This window comes from Cicer arietinum, chromosome 5 (assembly GCF_000331145.2).
Source record: "Cicer arietinum cultivar CDC Frontier isolate Library 1 chromosome 5, Cicar.CDCFrontier_v2.0, whole genome shotgun sequence".
In the NCBI taxonomy this organism is placed as follows: domain Eukaryota; kingdom Viridiplantae; phylum Streptophyta; class Magnoliopsida; order Fabales; family Fabaceae; genus Cicer; species Cicer arietinum.
Window position 1 is genome coordinate 76054657 of NC_021164.2, and position 21360 is coordinate 76076016.

Below are 21360 nucleotides of genomic sequence, written 5' to 3' on the forward strand. Positions count from 1 at the left end.
TATTTTGGTAGTTTTTCTTTTTTTTTTTTTTTTATGGAATTGATGCTTAAATAGTCGAGGTTAAAAGAATTGATTTTTGTAATTTGGTAAATATATTGAGTTCAACTGTTCAAGTTGTCAAGTATGCTCTTTCAAAAAAAAAAACAACATTTGTCTAGTATCATTGATTTGGAACCAATGGAATTAAAATGGTTGGCTTAAATTATCTTTATATTTTATCAAAAATAACCTTTTAATCTTTTATTTTTAAAATCGGTTTGGTCTCTCTGTTAACTGATTCTTGAAATTTTTTCTCCCCACAATTTTTTATAATGCAGCAGTCTCATTAATGCGTGATATTTAATTGTTATTATTAATTGTATTTATATGTTCAAAATATTTAAATAAAATGTTTCATATTTTGTAATATTTCAAATTGTATTTATATTTTAAAAATTTCATATAAAATATTTCAAATATTATTTTAAATATTTTAATTTATTACATTTTTAATATTATATAATATTTATTTTATATATATTAAATTTTTTAAAATTTATTTATAAATTAAAATATTTAAAAAAAATTATTTTATCCAAAAATAAATAAAAATTTAAATTATTTATTTATTTTTAATATTTAAAAATTTAAATAAAATTATTTTCTTAAAATTAATTACAACATATAAATTATTTTATCGTAATTACAAATGTCAATTAAATACTACGTCATTAATAAAAATGTCACATGATAAAAAAAAAATAAGGAGGGCCAAAAAATTCTAAAAATTAATTAATAAATGAAACAAAAAACTAATTTTAAAAATAAAAAGAGAATAAAAATTTATTTTTGACGAAATAGATGAAAAAGAAAAAAACTTTAAGGCAAGATTGTTTTACCAAAATAATGTAAATATTAGGCTTTATTATCAAACTAGTATACATTTTAAAATATTTCACATTTAGGATAAGTCGCGGCTGCCACCAACGATTTACACTTATTTTTTTATTTTGAATTTCTAAAAAGTTGTAGATGACATCATGACTTTGTTTTAAACAAATTTCATTTTAAATAAAATTAATTAAGAGTTGTTTTTAAAAGTACTAATGTGTTTGTGTTTGGCAATTATAGTATAGAAAAGATTTTGTAGGTCTCACTTGGAATAAATTGTGCTCAATAAAGAAGCTAAAATTTGTTGCTTCCCTAATTTCCTCGTGTGCATTCTTTTAAGACTTACACATCAGTGATACTCTTTAAATATATAGAAAAATATTTTCTCAAAAGAAAAAGAGAAAGAAAACAAAGCTAAGAGAAAAAATATGACAGGATGTGATTATAAAAAAATAGGCTAAAATATAATTTTGTTATTTTATTTTTGTCTTTTATCTTTTGTTTTAGTATTTTATTTTTTACTTAATAATCGTTGTAATTATGTATCTTTCATAAAGTTATATAAATTTGTCTTTTTATTAAGAATTAAAACAAATATCGCATAAAAAATAAGTGACATAAACAAATTAAAAAAATGTCTAAATATAATTTTGATAATTTATCTTTTATTAAATATTTGTTTGTTTTAGTCTTTTATCTTTTTTTTTAATTAATTTTGGTCATTTATCTTCTTTTTTTTTAATTTGTTTTGGTCTTTTATCTTTTATTTAGTCATTTATCTTTTACTTAATAATCATTTTAATCATTTATCTTTTACAAAATTATACAAGTTTGACCTTTTATTAAAGACTTAAATTAAGATTATACAAAAGATAAAAGCTAAATTGCATATGTGGTCCATTAACTTAATTTCAGTTAACGTTTCTAGTCATTTATTTATTTATTTTTTCAATTTGGTCATTTATTTTAATTTTAAGTAATAATTTGATATTTTATGTTTTAAAATGTCAACAACGTTATATATATATATTGCAAAAATTCATCAAAAATTTTAAACAAAACCCATAAAATTAATTATCATCCTCAATATAATGCAAATTTTATCAAATCATAACTTAAATATTTAAATAAATTTATAAAGAATAAAGGACCAAATCAAGAGGAAAAAAAAACTAAAACATTAACTGAAATTAAGTTAAGGGACCACAGATGCAATTTAGCCAAAAATAAATGACGAAAACGAATAAACAAATATAAAAAATCAAAATGAATACAAAATATGACCCCAAAAAATATTATATAAAAGATAAATGGTCAAAATTATATTTTAACCTAAAATATAAGAAAGAAAAAAAATACACGTATAAAGGTGTAAATTTTTTCTTTTGCATACAATAATTTTTAAGACAAATAATTTATCTAATGTAACTTTGTAAAATAAAATAGTTGTTGCATTCTCATAATTTTTGTCTCATGAGAGTTCATTTCATGAAAATAAAATAAATAAAATGATATTATTTTCGATCATTTTCATAGAAGACAATTAAATCAACAAAAATCGATATATTTTATTCATATTATAGATCAAATATATTAATTTGTGTTGATCTAATTATTTTTTATAAAGTAAAATAAAAAACATTTATGAATAATAGCATTGAATGAAGTCTAATTAATTAAATTTTCTTATATTTTAAAACACAGTATATTTTTTTTTTTTGTGAATAAGGAGAACTAATTAGAGTAATATATAATAAACGTGAGAGTGTGCAATGAACTCCGCGTCAGGTAAAAATAAAAATTGACTTATTTGTCACACTAAGAGTAAGAGTGCATGTTGATCACAATATTTGGTTTTATTATTGTGACTAGTGTACCTTTATATATACACCTTCATTGATACATTGTTATTTTATTTATCAAAATTTCAGAGAAGTTTCAACTTTATAGTGTTTGAGAGAGAAAGAAAAAAAAAAGGAGAAGATGGAAGTTGAATCCGGTGTTACAACTCCAACTGCTCTCCTTGATGATGATGGGAGACCCAAAAGAACTGGTATCATTTCTCTTCCCTTTTTTTTTTTCTCTAAATCTTCATTTTTATTTTATTGCATGCCTATTTTGTTTGACCAACTTGTGAATCATGCACATTTTCTTTCTCTCTTATATTTTTTTTTGGACAGATTCTCCAATTTATCTTTCTATATTTGTTTGAATAAATAAATCATATACATTTAGATCACTTAGTGCATAACATTTAGATCACTTAGTGCACAACATTTAGAATTCGAGTAGACTCTTAAATCTAAAGATAATTTGTTTGTTCTTTCTCTAAATTTAATTAACGGTTTTTACAATTGTTGCATCATATAGATGATATACTGATTCAAATTTGTATATTTTGCACTAAACTTTGACTACTAATTTTTTTAAATATTGTGAAACTTCTCAACAACCAAAAGTCATTATGAAACGACAAATCTATTTTAACGGTTTTAACCTTTGTTAAGCTTTGTGTGTATAACTATAATGACAATCTAAATCCAAAAATTGAAAATTAAGAAACTTTAACTCATAATATGGCACTTTTAATTCATTAAGAAACTTTTTTTTGGGTGAGACTTCAATAGGAAACTTTAATTTATCATATCCTATTTTTAAATAGACAAATTGAATAGACTAGTTTATTTTTCTTTAAATGTACCGATAAATAAACTCATATATAATTAAAATTCTGAATTTAAATTCAGAATTGATATTCAATCTAATAATATTGATATTTTATTAATTAAATTAAACATATTCAATCTAATAATGTTAATATTTTATTGATTAAACTAAACAAGACAAATTAATTAACTTTTTAATATACATTAAATTATCAAATGGTGCTTGTAATAATGACGATGCCGTAATTATCACAAGAATTTTGTACACAAATTCTATATAAATAAGGGATGAAAATAATTAAATATAATTTGTGGAAGGGATGAGACATTGGAAAACGCATTTGACTTTCTCTCCAGAAGATCATCCTGGTAATCTTACTGTATTTATTGTTTTTCTTTTCTCAATGTACACTCAGTTAATTATAAGGATATATAATAAAAATACTCAATTAATAAAAAGTCATACGTTATAAATGTTTTTTTGGTAGGTAGTCTTTAGACGGTGGTCAAATATTTTCTTATAATAAATAGAATTATTATTATCACTTTTTAAATATTTTTATAAATATATTTTTCATAGAAAAGTATAATACATTAAATACATTCACTAATATTTAAAAAATAAATATTAAATGAAGTAAAAAAAAACATTTAAATAATAAAGACGTCTTAAAAGTCATAACTTGTTTTTATAATAGGAGTCAAAAAATCTCCAAATTTTTTCTTATAATTGAGATAAGAGGTAGTACTATATTATAATATTCTCTCTGGTTACAAATATAATTTGTTAATTGTGAAACAGATTCAATTCATAGAAATCGTCATCGATTCTTATAAATTGTTTTGATAGCAATCATAACTCTCGTAAGTTCAGCATGTAGTTAAATTATAATCTCTAAATTCACATCAAAATAACTCAAGGAAGAAGCTGAGTTGTCCCTAAATATACCTCCAAAAGTAAGATCTGGACATTCAGATACAACCCCATCAGTAATACATTTAATCCAATACTCTTTTGGGGGGGATGTCAAATTACCTCCTTGATAGTAGACATTTTAGGAGGATGAGCTCCAACTTGAAAGAACTTGAGAATTTGAAATTTCTAAATAGATTTGGAGATTGTATTAGAAGTGTGTGATTGTCAAATAAATATACATTGACAATAATTTTGTTAATAACAGCAGAAAAAACGAGAACCATGCCTTCAAATCGAGCTTGATTTTTGTAGTATTAAATAATATCAATAGTAAAAAATATGTTTGGCCAAAATAACATATCTACATTGATGGGACCAACCTTTGTAACATATGACAAAAAGGTTTTGAATTGAACTAATATCAATTTGAGAGTGAAAAATAGAGTTTAACCAAAACTAGAGCATAAAAGGTAAAAAAGAGCAGGATAAAAAGAGATTATTGTTAGTCTCTATTTCACATTAATAGAGTTCACATCTTGAAACAATTTGACAACCTCGAGAGATTAAATTATCATCAATAGGCATCTTGTTATGCAACAATCTCCAAAATATGAGAGACTTAGAAAGAGGAATCATATTGTGCCTAATAGTGTTGGCCCAAGGGATTTGTTGCCCTAATGGCTTCAAGAATAGATAAGTTTCCTAAAAGTTTAAAACTCTACAGTTGTTTAATCTTCAAACTAGATGATCCTCACATTCAAAATTAGGTTTAGTAGTCTTGACAAGCAAGGCAACCAACTTATGGTAAGTATATAAGAAAACATAAGATATTTTCCAATGACCATTCTGGTTGAAACGATTAATTATGAAATGAAGATGAAATTGTTTATCCTCAAAAATACTAAGAATAATAACCAAAGAAACATCTAACCAAGTATCGATCCAAACAACTAAAAATAAAAACACAATGGTCTTTGAAACCTTTTCTTCATATTACGTATGGGTCACAAAGGATAGCCATGAATTGTTTCACATATATACTATCAAATAAACCAATGAAACTAACGAGCTAGACATATGAATACTCCATCTTTATTTCGAAATAAACCTCAAAAACTCAGTGTTCGTTGTTTACTCAAACATTTTCTTGAAGGATGACCTTGCACACATATAATATCAAATAGATCAATGAATGAAATTATGGAGGTAAAGAAACATAATTGACCATAGAATGAGAATTGCAGGTACAGTATGGAGTGCAAGTGCACATATCATAAATGCAGTTCTTGGAACTGGTGTGCTGTCTTTACCGTGGGCCATGTCTCAAATGGGATGGGCCCTTGGCTTATCATGCATTTTTATTTTTGCTGGTGTTACACTCTACACTTCAAATCTTCTAGCTGATTGTTATAGATCACCTCGTACTGGCAAGAGAAACACCACTTATATGGATGCTGTCAAAGTTCACTTAGGTAAATGCCTAAACACTAACATTACTACTTTAACTATTTGCTAGCTTGTGACATGCTCCAATTCAAAGTTTCTTAGTGTTGTGTATCATTTTACAGCAGTGAGAATTACTTCCGATAGAATTGATTTTATTTAAAAGTGAATTTAAAATAAAATAAATTTTATTAATTTACGTTGTTCGAATGATTTAGATTAAAATTGTTTTTCCACTGTATAATTACCAAAATGAATTTTATATAATGGACATTTTTTTCTATAAGAAGAATAACAAATAAAACACAGGATAATAAAGAAAAGACACAATGTTGACTCACATGGAATTTATAAAATTGATTTATGATCATCGTAAAAGCTAGGATTTGTTGCTACACCAAAATTGATTAACATATGCTTGATTTATTTTCTTATGTTGCTTAATTTTTAGGTGGAAAACAACATGTATTTTGTGGAATTGTCCAGTACGGCAACCTTGCTGGCTTTACAATTGGCTTCATAATAACTACATCTACAAGTATAGTGTAAGTTCTTTATTTTTTTTATTAATTAGTTTTTAATTATTCATGTTACACATAGCAAAACAATGACTTGGTCTAGTGGAAATGTGGAACAGTCAATGTAATTTAGTAAATAATAACTCTTTTGAGAATATGAATTTAATTAATCTATTTTCCTAGTTTGAAAATAATTCACACACATACTCTCTTTTCTTTTTTTGCCAAAAATTGTTCACACATACTCAAGCATACATCACATATGTATGTACTAGTATATATTTTAGATAACCTAAAATCTAAAAGTAAAGTATAGTAATTGATAATATTAATTTCAAATTTCAGGACAATACTTAAAAACATTTGCTTCCGCAAGAATGGATTTGAAGCTCCATGTCATTTCTCTAATAATCCATACATGATTGGTATTGGAGTGGTTCAAATAATACTATCTCAAATTCCCAATTTTCACAAATTATCTGTGCTCTCAATCGTAGCAGCTACCATGGCTATCGGATATGCATCCATTGGTGTTGGACTTTCCTTTGCATCAGTTATCCAAGGTTACTCACTCTTTTCATTTCTCATTACTATTTTATATTGTCTATCTTAACATCACAATGGATAATGAGTGGTTTATTCGTGAATTTCACAGGGAATGTAAAGAGCACATCTTTTAAGGGAAGTAACGAGGGGCGTAGTTCATCAGATATAGTATGGAATATACTTGTTGCAGTTGGAAACGTTGCACTTGCTAGTGCCTACACTCAAATTGCAGTAGATATACAGGATAGTTTGAAGTCATATCCTCCAGAAAATAAAGTGATGAAGAAGGCAAACATGATAGGTATATTCATTATGACTATTTTATTCACCTTGAATGCTTGCTTTGGATATGCTGCATTTGGTTCAAACACTCCTGGTAACATCCTCATGAGCACTGGATTTCACAAACCTTTCTGGCTTTTGGAATTAGCCAATCTCTTCATAATCATTCACCTATTGGGAACATTTCAGGTTCATGTTTATTTTTATTTTTTTTATCTTCATTTTATATTATAATAATTGATCACTAATCCTGAATGAATTATGGATAGGTAATGATCCAACCTTTATATCATATAGTTGAAATACTGGCCGTCCAAAAATGGCCAGACTCAAGTTTTGTAATAAGGGAGATTCCTATCAACATTGGTAATAATAAATTCAGCATCAATTACTTTAGGTTAGTTTGGAGGACTATATTTGTGATGGTGGTCACTCTTTTAGCCATGGCAATGCCTTTTTTCAATGACATGATTGCCCTTCTTGGTGCTATTGGGTTTTGGCCTACAGTGGTTTATTTTCCAATAGAAATGTACATTGTCAAACAAAATATTAGAAAAGGAACAATTTCATGGATTGGGCTTCAAACATTGAGCTTTTTTTGTTTGCTTGTGTCGTTAGCTGCAGGATGTGGTGCTATTCATGGGTTGGGTCAAGCTATTGCTAAATACAAACCCTTTATGTATAAAGCTTAGTGTGCTTTATTGGGTTAATTAATGTATTATGGATTATGGACCCTCTATCATATAACAAGGGTTCATTCATGTATAAGGATTAATCTGCTTTATTGAATAAGAGAATCTTTTAATTATTAGAGCTATTTATTAATTTTTTTACAAACATACCCAAAAAAGGAATTTCAAGTTTTGGCTTGGTTTTTTTTTTTCTTTCCAAATATACTATTTATAAGATTATAAAAAATAAGTTTAAAGCAAATAATATATATATTTGGCCTAAAAATGGAACTCGATACATTTATTTATTTTTTATTCTAGTTAGAGTATTCTTTTCAAAAGAAAAATAATTGATCTAATTTAATTTTCTCAAAGTAATATTTTCTCGGCTTTTATAAATAAAAAAATATGGTTTAAATATTTAAAATAAAATAACATTGATATTAGATACTTTCACAACTACTAATATGGACATCAGTTACATTTCTAATAAAAATAAAAGAGTATAAAAGACATTTAAATAATAAATATATTTTGAAATTTATAATTTTTCTTATATTAATGACAGACAATTTCTCCAAAAAAAATCCTATATAAAGAATGAATTAGATAGTAAAAAAGTTGATGCATTAATCAAATAAAATAAATGAATAATAACATTAAATATAGTATAATGAATTCTATATTATTTATATTTTATATCACAAAATATGATTTATTTATTTTTATAAATTAACTGTGGAGAAATAAGTATTATTCAAATGTCTATCTCAGTCTATCAAAAGTCAAAAGTTGTTGCAGTTACCATAAAAGTTATAATTATAAAACTAAAATATGATTGTTATTTTTTATGGAGAAGTGTTATTACTAGTAATAAATTAGTGAGTCATATTCTCATTATTCTCTCGAAAGTGGTAAATGAACTCCGCGTCAGGTAAAAATAAAAATTGACTCATTTGTCACACTAAGAGTGCATGTTGATCACAATATTTGATTTTATTATTGTGACTAGTGTACCTTTATATATACACCTTCATTGATACATTGTTATTTTATTTATCAAAATTTCAGAGAAGTTTCAACTTTATAGTGTTTGAGAGAGAAAGAAAAAAAAAAGGAGAAGATGGAAGTTGAATCCGGTGTTACAACTCCAACTGCTCTTCTTGATGATGATGGGAGACCCAAAAGAACTGGTATCATTTCTCTTCCTTTTCTTTTCTTTCTCTAAATCTTCATTTTTACTTTATTGCATGCCTATTTTGTTTGACCAACTTGTGAATCATGCACATTTTCTTTTTATATTTGTATAAATATAAATCAAATATATTTTTAAAAAAAATATAAATCAAATATATTGAAATCATTTACCACAATTGCACGTTCGTACTTAATCCGGAAAACTCGTAAATCTAGAGATAGAATGTTTTTGCTTTCTCTAAATCTAATTAATAGTTTTCACAATGTTGCACTTTAAGTACGGTGGTGATTCAAGTTTGTAAGTTTTGTGTTTAATTGTGAAAACTATTCTTTCAAAAATTGTAAAACTTTTCAACAACAAAAAACATTGCGAAAATTAATTAGGAGACAATTTTTTTTTTAACAGTTTTAACGTTGCTCCACATAAAACTTAAATCAAACCCGTAACTTTTGTTAAGTTTTGTGTGTAAAACTAAAATGATAATCTAAATCCAAAAATTGATAATTAAGAAGAAAAAAAATTGACTCAAAAATTAACAAACTTTAATTCATAATATTGCACCTTTAATTCATTAAGAAACTTTATTTAAATACGTATTAAAATATTTGATTTTTTTAATTAATTTATGAGTAATGCTAAAGATTTCCAAACTAATACACACATATCAAGATTTTAAAAGAGAGATAAATAAGGAAGTTTGATTTTTTATGGAATTTTAAAAAGTTGACCAATTAGAGTAAATTGTTGACTATTGTGGATGACTTGTGCCTAGCTCATTGGCATAAAGACATATTTTTTTAATTTATTCACTGAGTTTGAAATTCTCCTTTTTTTCAGAAATGTTTTTTGGTAAGTAGTCTTTAGACGGTGAGTCAAATATTGTTGTATTAGATAGAATCAAATACTATATTATAATATTCCGTCCAATTAATATAATTCAAAATTAATATTTATTTAATTCAAAACTTGACTTTTCTTTATATTTATAAAAAAAAAATTCTTGACATAATTTAGTCGACTACTACTCCAATTTATAAACTTTGGAGATTTGAGATTTCTTTTATATATTTGGTGATTTGAGATTTTGATATACATAATAATAAGATCACTAAATTACTCTTAATTATTTAAAATGTAACTGATTGTTTTTTTTTTTACGAAAAATTTAACTAATTTTTGTTTTATCAAGAATTTCAACTATTCATAATTGGTGCCAAATTAATAGAGATAACTATTTTAAATTAAACAAATACCAGTAAGTTTTTATCTCTACGGAAAATGTTGCATAATTTTGTTAAGAAAACTAAACAGAACTGTACTAAAAATGATAGATAAAAGTATTCGAATAGTAATATAAATGAGATGTCAATGATGTCTTTATACTTTAATTTTTATTTTTAAAATTATATCGAACTTAAAAGTTGTACCTTTTATAAAAATAAAAACAAAATTGATACGGTCAAAACAGAATTTTTGTTTTTGTTTTTTTAAATGTTATAGACTTGTACTACTCCATCTTTATTCTGGAATAAATCTTCAAAAGTCAACTCTTCGAAGTTTACTCAAACCTTTTATTGAGGAATAAAGGAATTTGAATAAGACCACGACAAAATTACCTTTCTCCATATTACGTCAACGCAAAAGCGAAGAATAGCCATTCATTAATGTGCCCGCATAATCTCAAATAAATCAATAATAGTTAGCTTGGCCTACTCCATATTTATTCTAGAATGTAATTTTTTTTAGCTATACTAAATTTGCATAAACTTTTTCTGTAACTAACTTCAATATATTGATTTGTATAGAATTTATTCTTGATTTTGTTTGTCCGTTTTATTTATAGAATGTTGATACGCTATATATATATATATATATATATATATATATTAAAATTTATCAACTTTATTTATTTTTTTATCTATTTTTTATTTAAAATTAAAATAACTAAATAATTTTTTACTTTAAAATATTAATTATGTAAAATTATAATAAATAAATTATTTATTAATCAGATATATTATATATTATATATTTAGTTAGTTTATTTATTTTAATAAATAAATCATTTTAAATTATTATTGACTAAAATAATTTTACATTTTGAATCATATAAATTATTTTAAACTATAATAAATAAATTATATAAGATAAAAAATAATTTTAAGTACAATAATAAAAATAAAAATAAATAATAATAATAAATTATAAAATATAAAATATAAATTCATAAACTACTTAATCTTATATTATAAACGTTTTTTTTTTACTAAAGAAAGCTTACATCTAAAGCTTGATAGTTTACTTTAGATTAAACAAATAATAATTAAAGAGGCGTCATATATACACTCAACCATTTTCGTAATAAATGTGTGTAATATGGATCAATAATGAAATGAGTATAATTTACTCAAAACTTTTATTAATTACAGTTAATTAAATTATTTGATAAATTGAGATACAATAAATAAAAATATATTATTAAAAAATAATTATTAATGTTGTATTAATATTGTAAAATAAAATATAAAAAATGATAAATAAAATATTTAAAATGAGAATGATTGAGTATTTTCAGAATGTGGACTATGATCAATATGACATATTTTTGAAGGAGAGACATGCTCATTAATCAAATTGATGGCGTTGGAGGAATATGAATAACACAACAACATTTTTGTAACCATTCCTTCACATTAAGTCAGTACAAAGGACAGTAATTAATTAATTAATTTGCAAACATAATATCAAATAGACCAATAAAACTAGCTAGCTAACCATATGCCATGTTTATTTCAAAATAAACCTCTAAAACTCAATGTCTGTGGTTTACTCAAACATTTTCTTGAATATTAAAGTACCACAATCAAATTGATGCTATTGAAATAACACAACAATACATTAACAATTCTTCACATTACATTAATGCCACGAAGGATGGCCATTTATTAATAAACACAAGTAATATCAAATAGACCAAAGTAGTTAATTAGCCTTCTCCATATTTTAGAAATCCCCAAAACCAATCCTTCCTGGTTATTGCATTTTTGTCTAGTACATAAGTTTACTATTATTGGTTAGCTATAATAATTTTACATGAACTTTTTTGTAATTATCTTCAATAGATTCACTTGTCTAGAACTTATTCTTGAATTTGTTTGTTTGTTTTAATAAAGTAATGTTGATATATAGTATATAAATTAACAAAAATGTTTCATCGATATTAATAGGTGTGTATACACTTTGACAGAGAAAAAAATAAAGATAATAATTTAATATATGTGATATGTTTATGATATGATAAGAAGAGAAAAATAGAAGTAAAATAAGTGTTAAATGAATATATAGAATTTTAAAAGTACATATTTCATTATTGAAAAAGTTTGGTGAGACTTTAGATTGAAAAAATAATAGGGTATCACATGTGCAATTTTAGTTAGGTATCAAATAGATGCGCGGTCATAAAATGAGTGAGAACAGATTTAATATAGGATGAGCTTTACTAGTATATGTGAAATTTATGTTAAGTAAGCATCAAAGGTTTTAGTGGACTATCTTTAGAAATAAAGCTGATTTTTATTTATTTATTTAAAATTTGTTATAATAAAAAAAAATGTAAACAAACATACAACATTTAGATTAATACCATGTCTATAATTATAAATATGACAAAATTAAAGTGTCTGAAATACTCATATGTGAAGCTATAATGTTAAAAATATCAAAATTGTTGATTAAATTTATATTAGATTGAAATTAATCTCTCAATTTGAATCAAATAAATATTGCAACAAGATAAAAAATTAAAACAACGCTACAGCAAAGCGGAAAACCAAAACGATGTCACGAAATAAAATTAAATATGGGATAAAATCACTTATTTAAATAAAAGAGAATGAAAATATAATTTAGATGTCTAATTTCAAACCAACATTATCTTTAAACCTCTCTTCAGTCGTTAGGTTCTTGTAAGGTTGCCGGCATTGAATATATATATGTATTGAACAAAAACTGTTTGAAGATGATTATTGTTGTTAGAGTAAATTACACTTACATATCTTGATGGTTATGATAGGTATTTAAATTATTACTTTTTTCTACAAAAGGTATTTAAATTAAATCATACTCCCATGTTAATGGCAGTGTATTTGTCCATAGTTTTTTAATTTATAAAATAATAATATTATTTGATTCAAATTAAGAGAATACAATGTTAGAAAACAATACAAATTCACTAAAAATAAAAATGATAGAATTTACAAATAAATTCAACATTCATGTTAATGGTATAAAAAGATAAAAAGCCTATAAATTTGATAAAATTAAAATGACCAAAATACATATACTTTAAGATCTGCAATATTGACGATGCCAAAGTTATTAGTTGAATCGGTCAGTCTAATATGAAAGTTAATCTTTCAATCTAAATGAAATAAACATTGTAACAAAACAGGAAAATTAAAAACACCGCATTCGATGGCGAATAAAACACTATTGCAAGGCAGCAACGAAATAATAGAACACAAAGAAAAAATAATTATGTGTGAAAAACACTTATTTGAATTTAAGGTAGAGAAAAATGACGTAAATATTTTAGATAAAAAAATGACTCTAAATCATTTATCTTGTAAGATGGGAAAAAATAGAGTTAGAAAGCAAAAAGTTTAGACGAGAAGGTTAAAAACGTAAATGCAAAAGTTTGATAATATTGTATAGGTGCATTTTTACATATAAAACTTTATTTGTACTTACGGAGAGAAAGAAGAAAAAAATTAGCATGGATATTGATAGATTAAGAAGAATGAAAATTGCAGGGAATGAATGGACTGCGAGCGCACATATCATAAATGCAGTTATTGGGACTGGAGTGCTCTCACTACCATGGGCAATGGCCCAAATGGGATGGGCCCTTGGCTTATTGTCCATTTTTATCTTTGCTGCTGTTACACTTTACACTTCAAATCTTCTAGCTGATTGTTATAGATCACCTGATCCTGTTACTGGCAAAAGAAATACCACTTACATGGATGCTGTTAAAGTTCACTTAGGTACATACTTAAACACTAATAATACTATGCTACTCTGTGTAATCCAACTTAAACTTTCTTAATTTTTTCTTCTTTTGTTGCCTAATTAATTCTTAGGTGGAAAACAACATGTTTTTTGTGGAATTATCCAGTACGCCAACCTAGCTGGCTTTACAATTGGCTTCGTAGTAACTACATCTACAAGTATAGTGTAAGTTCTATAATTTATTTTGTAGTGTTAATTAATTAATTTTTCATGTTTTTTTTTTTTTACTAAAATTAATTCTTCATGTTACACATAGCAAAATAGCTAATGACTTGGACTAGTGGAAATGTGGAACAGTCAATGTAATTTAGTAAAGTGGAAGATAAAAATTTATTGTTGTATATAGTAACTCTTTTGAGAATATGAATTTAATTACTCTATTTTCATAGTTTGAAAATAGTTCATATACATAATTTTTTTTTTGGCAACAAAATTTCACACATACTCAAGCATTACATTACATATGTATGTACTAGTATATATTTTAGGTAACATAAAATCTAAAAGTCAATTATATTAATTTCAAATTTCAGGACAATACTTAAAAACATTTGCTTCCGCAAGAATGGATTTGGAGCTCCATGCCGTTTCTCGAATAATCCATACATGATTGGTATTGGAGTTGTTGAAATAATACTATCTCAAATTCCCAATTTTCACAAATTATCTGTGCTCTCAATCGTAGCAGCTACCATGGCTTTTGGGTATGCATCTATTGGTGTTGGACTTTCTCTTGCATCAGTTATCCAAGGTTACTAATTACTTTTTCCCTTGTCCTTTATCTTTGACTTCTAAAATTCTATATAAAGTAAACTTTACTTGACTTCTATGTATTAGAGAGTTTATTTTTCAGAAGTTCAATTGTGAAAAAACACATTTTTTATATCGTTCGATAGTATATTTTTGAATAAAAACTCTTTTCTTATTTTTAATCTAAAAATATACTTCCAACAAAATATATTTGAATTTGACACGTCGACGGTTGAAATTGAGTAACAACAAAAATTCATTCTTATAATCTAAATTGTCTGATCTAAAATTAACATTTAGATTTATTCCTACATGAAATTAAATACTACAATTACTGAAGTAGATCATGGTCCTCCAAAAACATGTGCGATTTTTAAAATGTGAGGGTTGGAGTATTATTATTTATTGGTAAGTTGGGCCTATAAGTAGTTTGCTTCTTGTTTACAAAATGATCACCATTAGTAGGGGCTATTTTATACACACCCTTTAGAAATTTTTACCTTTTTCTGAAAAATACACTGAATTGGTAGTAGCCTTACAAATGTTTGGAAGTATATATCTAGATTTTGTCCAGATGTTAGAGAATTTATATATTGGTCGATGCAGTATGTAATAAATGTTATTATATTCAAAAAATACTTTATCAAACAATACATATATGGCGTTAAAGTTGTATATGCTCTACGAAATTAACATGAATTGTAACAGGGAATGTAAAGAGCACATCTTTTTGGGGAAGCAACAAGGGTAGTTCATCAGATATAGCATGGAATATGCTTGTTGCAATTGGAGACATTACACTTGCCAGTGCCTACACTCAAATTGCGGTAGATATACAGGTATGATAATTGTGGTTAATTATATTCAAGAGATAATTAATGTATGTTGTGATTCTTTATTGTATTGATTTAAATATAATTATTCATGTATGTAATTTGCCTTAACTAGTTATTGAAAATTGTTGAATCACAAGTCTTAAAAAGAATTTGGAAAATAGTATGTTATTTTGTTACACGGACTGTTAAACTTAAATGTTAATAATAATAATAAAATGTTGTGATTTTATTGACGTGAAAAACAGGATAGTTTGAAGTCATATCCTCCAGAAAATAAAGTGATGAAAAAGGCAAATATGATAGGCATATTCACTATGACAGTTTTCTTCACTTTAAATGCATGCTCTGGATATGCTGCATTTGGGTCAAACGCTCCTGGTAACATACTCATGAGCACTGGATTTCACAAACCTTTTTGGCTATTGGAATTAGCCAATGTCTTCATAATCGTTCACCTGCTTGGAGCATTTCAGGTTAACATCAACACATTCACTTTACATTCATCATATATGCTCAAATTATGTTTAAATAGTTTTCATTTTTAGTACTTATTAAGAAGTTAACCATTCGTCAACTTTATTCTCAATTTATTTCATGTTTTCCAAATTCGTACGAGAAATGTTAATTTTTTTAATATTTTCTATACAAATATTTGAAAACATAAAACATGAAATAGTAACATATAAATGAGTGTTAGACCTTTGAAGTTGATTTTACATTTTACTTTGATTAATGTGTTTAATTTTGATGTTCATTTTACATTGTAATAATTGGCCACTAATCCTGAATAAATTATGGTCAGGTAATTATCCAACCTTTATATCGAATAGTTGAAATAATAGCTGTCCAAAAATGGCCAGAGTCAAGTTTTGTAACAAGGGAGATTCCAATGAGCATTGGCAAAATCAAATTTAGCATCAACTACTTTAGGTTAGTTTGGAGGACTGTATTTGTGATGGTGGTGACTGTTTTAGCCATGGCAATGCCTTTTTTCAATGACATGATTGCCCTTCTTGGTGCCCTTGGGTTTTGGCCTTCAGTGGTTTATTTTCCAGTGGAGATGTACATTGTCAGACAAAAGATCAGAAAAGGAACAATTCGATGGATTGGTCTTCAATCATTGAGTTTTTTCTGTTTGCTTGTGTCTTTGGCTGCAGCATGTGGAGCTATTCATGGGTTGGCTCAAGCTGTTGGTAAATACAAACCCTTTATGTATAAGGCTTAGTATGCTTTATTGGGTTAATTAATGTATTGTGGATTAGGATCCTCTATCATATTAGTATTATAAAACTTTGTAAACCACAGTACATTTGTTGTCTGTATCTGAGTTTGAGGACCTAGATTTTAGACTATTCTTAAGAATAAAACTATTTAGAATTTGTTTGTTATAGATTAAAATAAAATCATACAAAGTAATTTAGAGATTATTTTTTAAATATTTTAAGAATAATAGATTATTTTAAATATTTCTAATAACATATTTAAGTCGGTTTTATATTCTTGAAAGTTGATCACTTCTAAATAAATAACACTATTGAAAACCTATAAAATGTTGAGAAATTAGAGGGTTAGTTGAGCATTTGCCAATATCTTTCATCAAGCATGTCGCATGTCACTAGTTCACTGGTTATAAATTAAAAGTGTATGTTTGAGGAAGATTGAATACAAAAGAGACACTTCTAGTTAAAATGATGAAGGCTTTTAAAATTTTGACTAATCAAACAACTGATGAAATAGAATGGGAACTTTCCTAACCACTATATTTGACATTTCCTTTGTCATTAGTCTCAATTGGTTCATGAGTGCTACGTGATAATTGACCCCCGGGCCAACTCATGAAAAGTTTTCCGACAACACAAAGAAGATTATGGAACACGAGTATAAAAAATTTATCTTCGGTCAACAAAGTTTCAGAAAATTAAATATTTAATTTACTTTCTAACAAAGTATTCTGAAATCAAATGTTCCAAAAATTAAGTTTCAAAAAGTGCCGATATATGAATTCAATTTAAATTCCCGAAACTCTTCCTAAATAATTTCCGAAGTTAGTTTCTAGAAAAAGGGTATCTAGGAGTGTAGCTTAAAATACGGTGTGAATAACAACTTCCAAAATGTATCAAGTACTATACTCCGCCAAAATCTATGTTATTGTAAAGCTGTGGCCGTTGATTGTGTCGCTAACAGAATGTATAACAGCCCACAAGATTTAAGGGCACCAAATTGTTTTGATCATAGCTTTTTAACTACTAACAACGTTGTAAAGAAACCACACACCGACTCATATTTACTACTAACCGTTGTAAAGAAGATTATGGCCCAATAAGTATGTTTGGTAACCTGTTTAGAAAATTGGCTTGAGGCTCAATGCTACTTTTTGTGAGAAGATTGAAATTATAGCTTCAATTCAAATGAATCTGAACACCTTTCACTGTAAAAACAAACAATAGCTAAGTATTTTTTATACATGTTTGGTACTTCGAAAATAAACAAAAGAAAATATTCATATTTGTTTTATTTTAAATTTGAATACAAACAAATTTAACTATTTTTATCGTAAATATTGTTAAATAAATATTTTTTCCAATTACTCTTTTTTATGAAATTAAAAAATCAGTAACTGAAGTGAAATTGAATATATTTGATTATAAAGCATAGCGGAACAAACATTTACTTGTGTTAGCTACACTTTGCAGTGTTTATCGGTCCTAAGTCCAAGTTGGTTCACCTTTTTGACATTATATGGGCTAAACCAATGATAACATAATTGGTGCAATATTCAAATCACGTTTTTAAGACTTTCAAATGTAGTTTATTTTCTTAATCACGCACTAAATTCATTTAAATAAAAACTATTTCAAACACTAGAGAAAAGAAAGAAGGAGAAGTAGTGATGAATTGATGGTATGTCACATATAGTGTGTAATTTTAACCAACCCAAGTAATCGAGTGGAAACTTCTACCAATGGCCAGTTAGCCATCACAGAATAATTATGCCATAAAAGCAGCCGTGTTTGAACAAAACACTTTAGTTTAATGAAGTTAATTGTCATCTTGCTTCCATTTTTTCCAGTGTCACTGTCATGCAGTTGAAGTCTAATGTGGATATCTTTTTCTAAAGCTATTTTTCCCGTGATTATACTTTCAAATATATATAAACTGAATTCACAAACGTGTTAGATAAAAAATCATAGAACTAAACACACCAACTCACCTCACATACCACACACTAGAGAGAGACAAAATTGCAGCACTCCATGTTTGAATTTTTGCAGCAACGTTATTAGCCGTAATTTCCCGGCAAATATTCTAACTGTACCTTCAAAATGTCCAAACTACCCCTCTTCATATTAAAAATCCCGTTTTACTTGTTCCTATTACTAACCTTCATTTTACCCTCCAAAGTAATTTCGCAAACCACAAATAGCGAAGAAACAATTCTTCTCACTCTTAAACGTCAACTGGGTAATCCGCCGTCGCTCCAATCATGGAAACCATCACCGTCTTCGCCGTGCAACTGGCCGGAGATCAGGTGCATCGGCAGCACCGTGACGGAGCTTCTCCTTCCGAGCGAAAACATCACAACACAGAAACTCCCGTCCACAATCTGCGACCTCAAGAACCTCACTAAGCTTGACCTCTCCAACAACTCCATCGCCGGCGAGTTCCCGACGTGGCTGTACAACTGCACCAACCTCCGGTACCTCGACCTCTCCCAAAACTACTTCGCCGGCGAAATCCCCAACGACATCGACCGTCTCAAAACACTGACGTACCTTAACCTCGGCGGCAACAGCTTCATCGGGGATATCCCGGCGGCGACCGGAAAACTCGCAAATCTTCAAACGCTTCACCTCTTTCAAAACAACTTCAACGGAACTTTTCCGAAGGAAATCGGAGACTTATCCAATCTCGAAACCTTAGGTTTAGCCTACAACTTCAAACTCAAACCCATGGCGATCCCGTCGGAGTTCGGAAAAATGAAGAGCTTGAAGTTCATGTGGATTTCACAGTGTAACTTGATCGAAAACATTCCAGAAAGTTTCGTGAATCTCACAAATCTCGAATACTTAGATTTATCGACGAACAATTTGACAGGAAACATACCGAGGAATTTGCTTTCGCTGAAGAACTTGAATTCTTTGTTCCTTTACCAGAATAGGTTGATTGGTGTAATACCTAATTCGGTTCAGGCATTGAATTTAACAAACATAGACTTGGCAACTAACAATTTAACTGGTTCAATACCCAAAGAATTTGGAAAGTTGCAGAATTTGACGTTTCTGCACTTGTATTCAAACCAGTTATCTGGTGAAATTCCTAGTAGTTTAGGGTTAATCCCAAATCTGAGAAACTTTAGGGTTTTTGACAATAAGTTGAATGGAACATTGCCTTCAGAATTGGGAAAGTATTCAAAGCTTGTGGCTTTTGAAGTTGCAGATAATAAACTCGTTGGTGGGTTACCAGAACATTTGTGTGATGGCGGTGCTTTGTTAGGTGTGATTGCTTTTTCTAATAATCTCAGTGGAAATTTACCAAAGTGGTTGTTTGAGAATTGTGCTTCTCTTACCACTATTCAGCTTTACAATAATAGATTTTCAGGGGAAGTTCCTTTGGGTTGGTGGAATTTGACTAAATTATCTACTTTGATGTTAAATGATAACTTTTTTTCTGGTCAACTTCCAACTAAATTATCATGGAACATGTCTAGACTTGAGATCAGAAACAACAATTTTTCAGGTCAAATATCTGTTGGAATTTCTTCTGCTTTGAATATGGTAGTTTTTGATGCAAGAAACAACACACTTTCGGGTGAATTTCCAAATGAATTAACGAGTTTATCTCAGATCACTACTCTAAGGCTTGATGGTAATCAACTCTCTGGAACACTTCCATCAGAGATAATATCGTGGCAATCGCTTAGTACTCTAACAATCTCAAGAAACAAAATTTCGGGTCAAATCCCGGTAGCTATGTCTTCTCTTCCTAATCTTATTGAGTTGGATTTGTCTGAAAATAACATAACTGGTGAAATCCCACCACAGCTTGTGCAATTGAGGTTTATTTTTCTCAACTTGTCCTCCAACAAGCTAACAGGGAACATTCCTGATGAGTTTGACAACCTTGCATATGAAAACAGTTTCTTGAACAATCCTCAACTATGTGCTCACAATGAAAAATTCAATCTTTCAAGCTGCTTGGCAAAAACCACACCACACTCCAGAAGCTATTCATCTTCGAAATCGAAACTCCTTGCTCTGATTCTTGTTGTCATTGTCGTTGTGTTGTTGGCCATCGCCTCTTTGGCCTTCTGCACATTGAAAAAGCATTGCGGCAAAAAGCATTGCAGCCGTAAGCTTTCAACATGGAGACTTACCTCATTCCAGAGGCTTGATCTCACCGAAATAAATATATTCTCAAGTTTGACAGACAATAACCTCATAGGAAGTGGAGGGTTTGGGAAAGTTTACCGAGTAGCTTCAACTTGTCCAGGTGAGTACGTCGCAGTGAAGAAGATTTGGAATGTCAAAGAGGTGGATGACAAATTGGAGAAAGAATTTATGGCTGAGGTTGATATTCTGGGAAACATTCGGCAT

General features: G+C 27.6%; 3 protein-coding genes and 1 long non-coding RNA gene across 4 annotated transcripts in view; 3 read left to right on the forward strand and 1 right to left on the reverse strand.

Annotated features, from left to right (window-relative positions):
• Positions 1-2657: 2657 nt before the first annotated feature.
• Positions 2658-8030, forward strand: LOC101500345 (amino acid permease 1-like). Its single transcript, XM_004501036.3, has 7 exons — positions 2658-2694; positions 2802-2923; positions 5697-5924; positions 6347-6440; positions 6759-6976; positions 7069-7430; positions 7511-8030. Exons 2-7 carry the CDS (start codon positions 2854-2856, stop codon positions 7931-7933), a joined length of 1395 nt encoding a protein of 464 aa, XP_004501093.1. The 5' UTR covers positions 2658-2694; positions 2802-2853; the 3' UTR covers positions 7934-8030.
• A 934-nt stretch (positions 8031-8964) lies between these two features.
• Positions 8965-17113, forward strand: LOC101488323 (amino acid permease 1-like). Its single transcript, XM_004501077.4, has 7 exons — positions 8965-9105; positions 13922-14155; positions 14252-14345; positions 14714-14931; positions 15639-15769; positions 16012-16239; positions 16569-17113. Exons 1-7 carry the CDS (start codon positions 9036-9038, stop codon positions 16989-16991), a joined length of 1398 nt encoding a protein of 465 aa, XP_004501134.2. The 5' UTR covers positions 8965-9035; the 3' UTR covers positions 16992-17113.
• Positions 16103-19118, reverse strand: LOC140920230 (uncharacterized). Its single transcript, XR_012162952.1, has 3 exons — positions 18978-19118; positions 18062-18194; positions 16103-16221 (listed from the first exon to the last, which is right to left on the reverse strand). It is a non-coding gene; the product is annotated as an uncharacterized lncRNA (long non-coding RNA).
• LOC101499796 (uncharacterized) overlaps positions 18824-21360 on the forward strand; it is a 3826-nt gene continuing 1289 nt past the window's right edge. Inside the window, exon 1 of the mRNA XM_073368186.1 lies at positions 18824-21358. Coding sequence (XP_073224287.1) covers positions 19090-21358 — 2269 coding nt within the window. The 5' untranslated portion in view covers positions 18824-19089. The remainder of the gene's footprint in view (positions 21359-21360) is intronic.

Bases quoted from the DNA above. Each gene is read 5' to 3' on its own strand.
- LOC101500345 (XM_004501036.3), top strand. From the start codon at position 2,854: ATGGAAGTTGAATCCGGTGTTACAACTCCAACTGCTCTCCTTGATGAT. The intron at 5,925-6,346 runs GTAAATGCCTAA...CTTAATTTTTAG, and splicing joins TGCTGTCAAAGTTCACTTAG to GTGGAAAACAACATGTATTT. The intron at 6,441-6,758 runs GTAAGTTCTTTA...TTCAAATTTCAG, and splicing joins ACTACATCTACAAGTATAGT to GACAATACTTAAAAACATTT.
- LOC101488323 (XM_004501077.4), top strand. From the start codon at position 9,036: ATGGAAGTTGAATCCGGTGTTACAACTCCAACTGCTCTTCTTGATGAT. The intron at 14,156-14,251 runs GTACATACTTAA...ATTAATTCTTAG, and splicing joins TGCTGTTAAAGTTCACTTAG to GTGGAAAACAACATGTTTTT. The intron at 16,240-16,568 runs GTTAACATCAAC...AATTATGGTCAG, and splicing joins ACCTGCTTGGAGCATTTCAG to GTAATTATCCAACCTTTATA.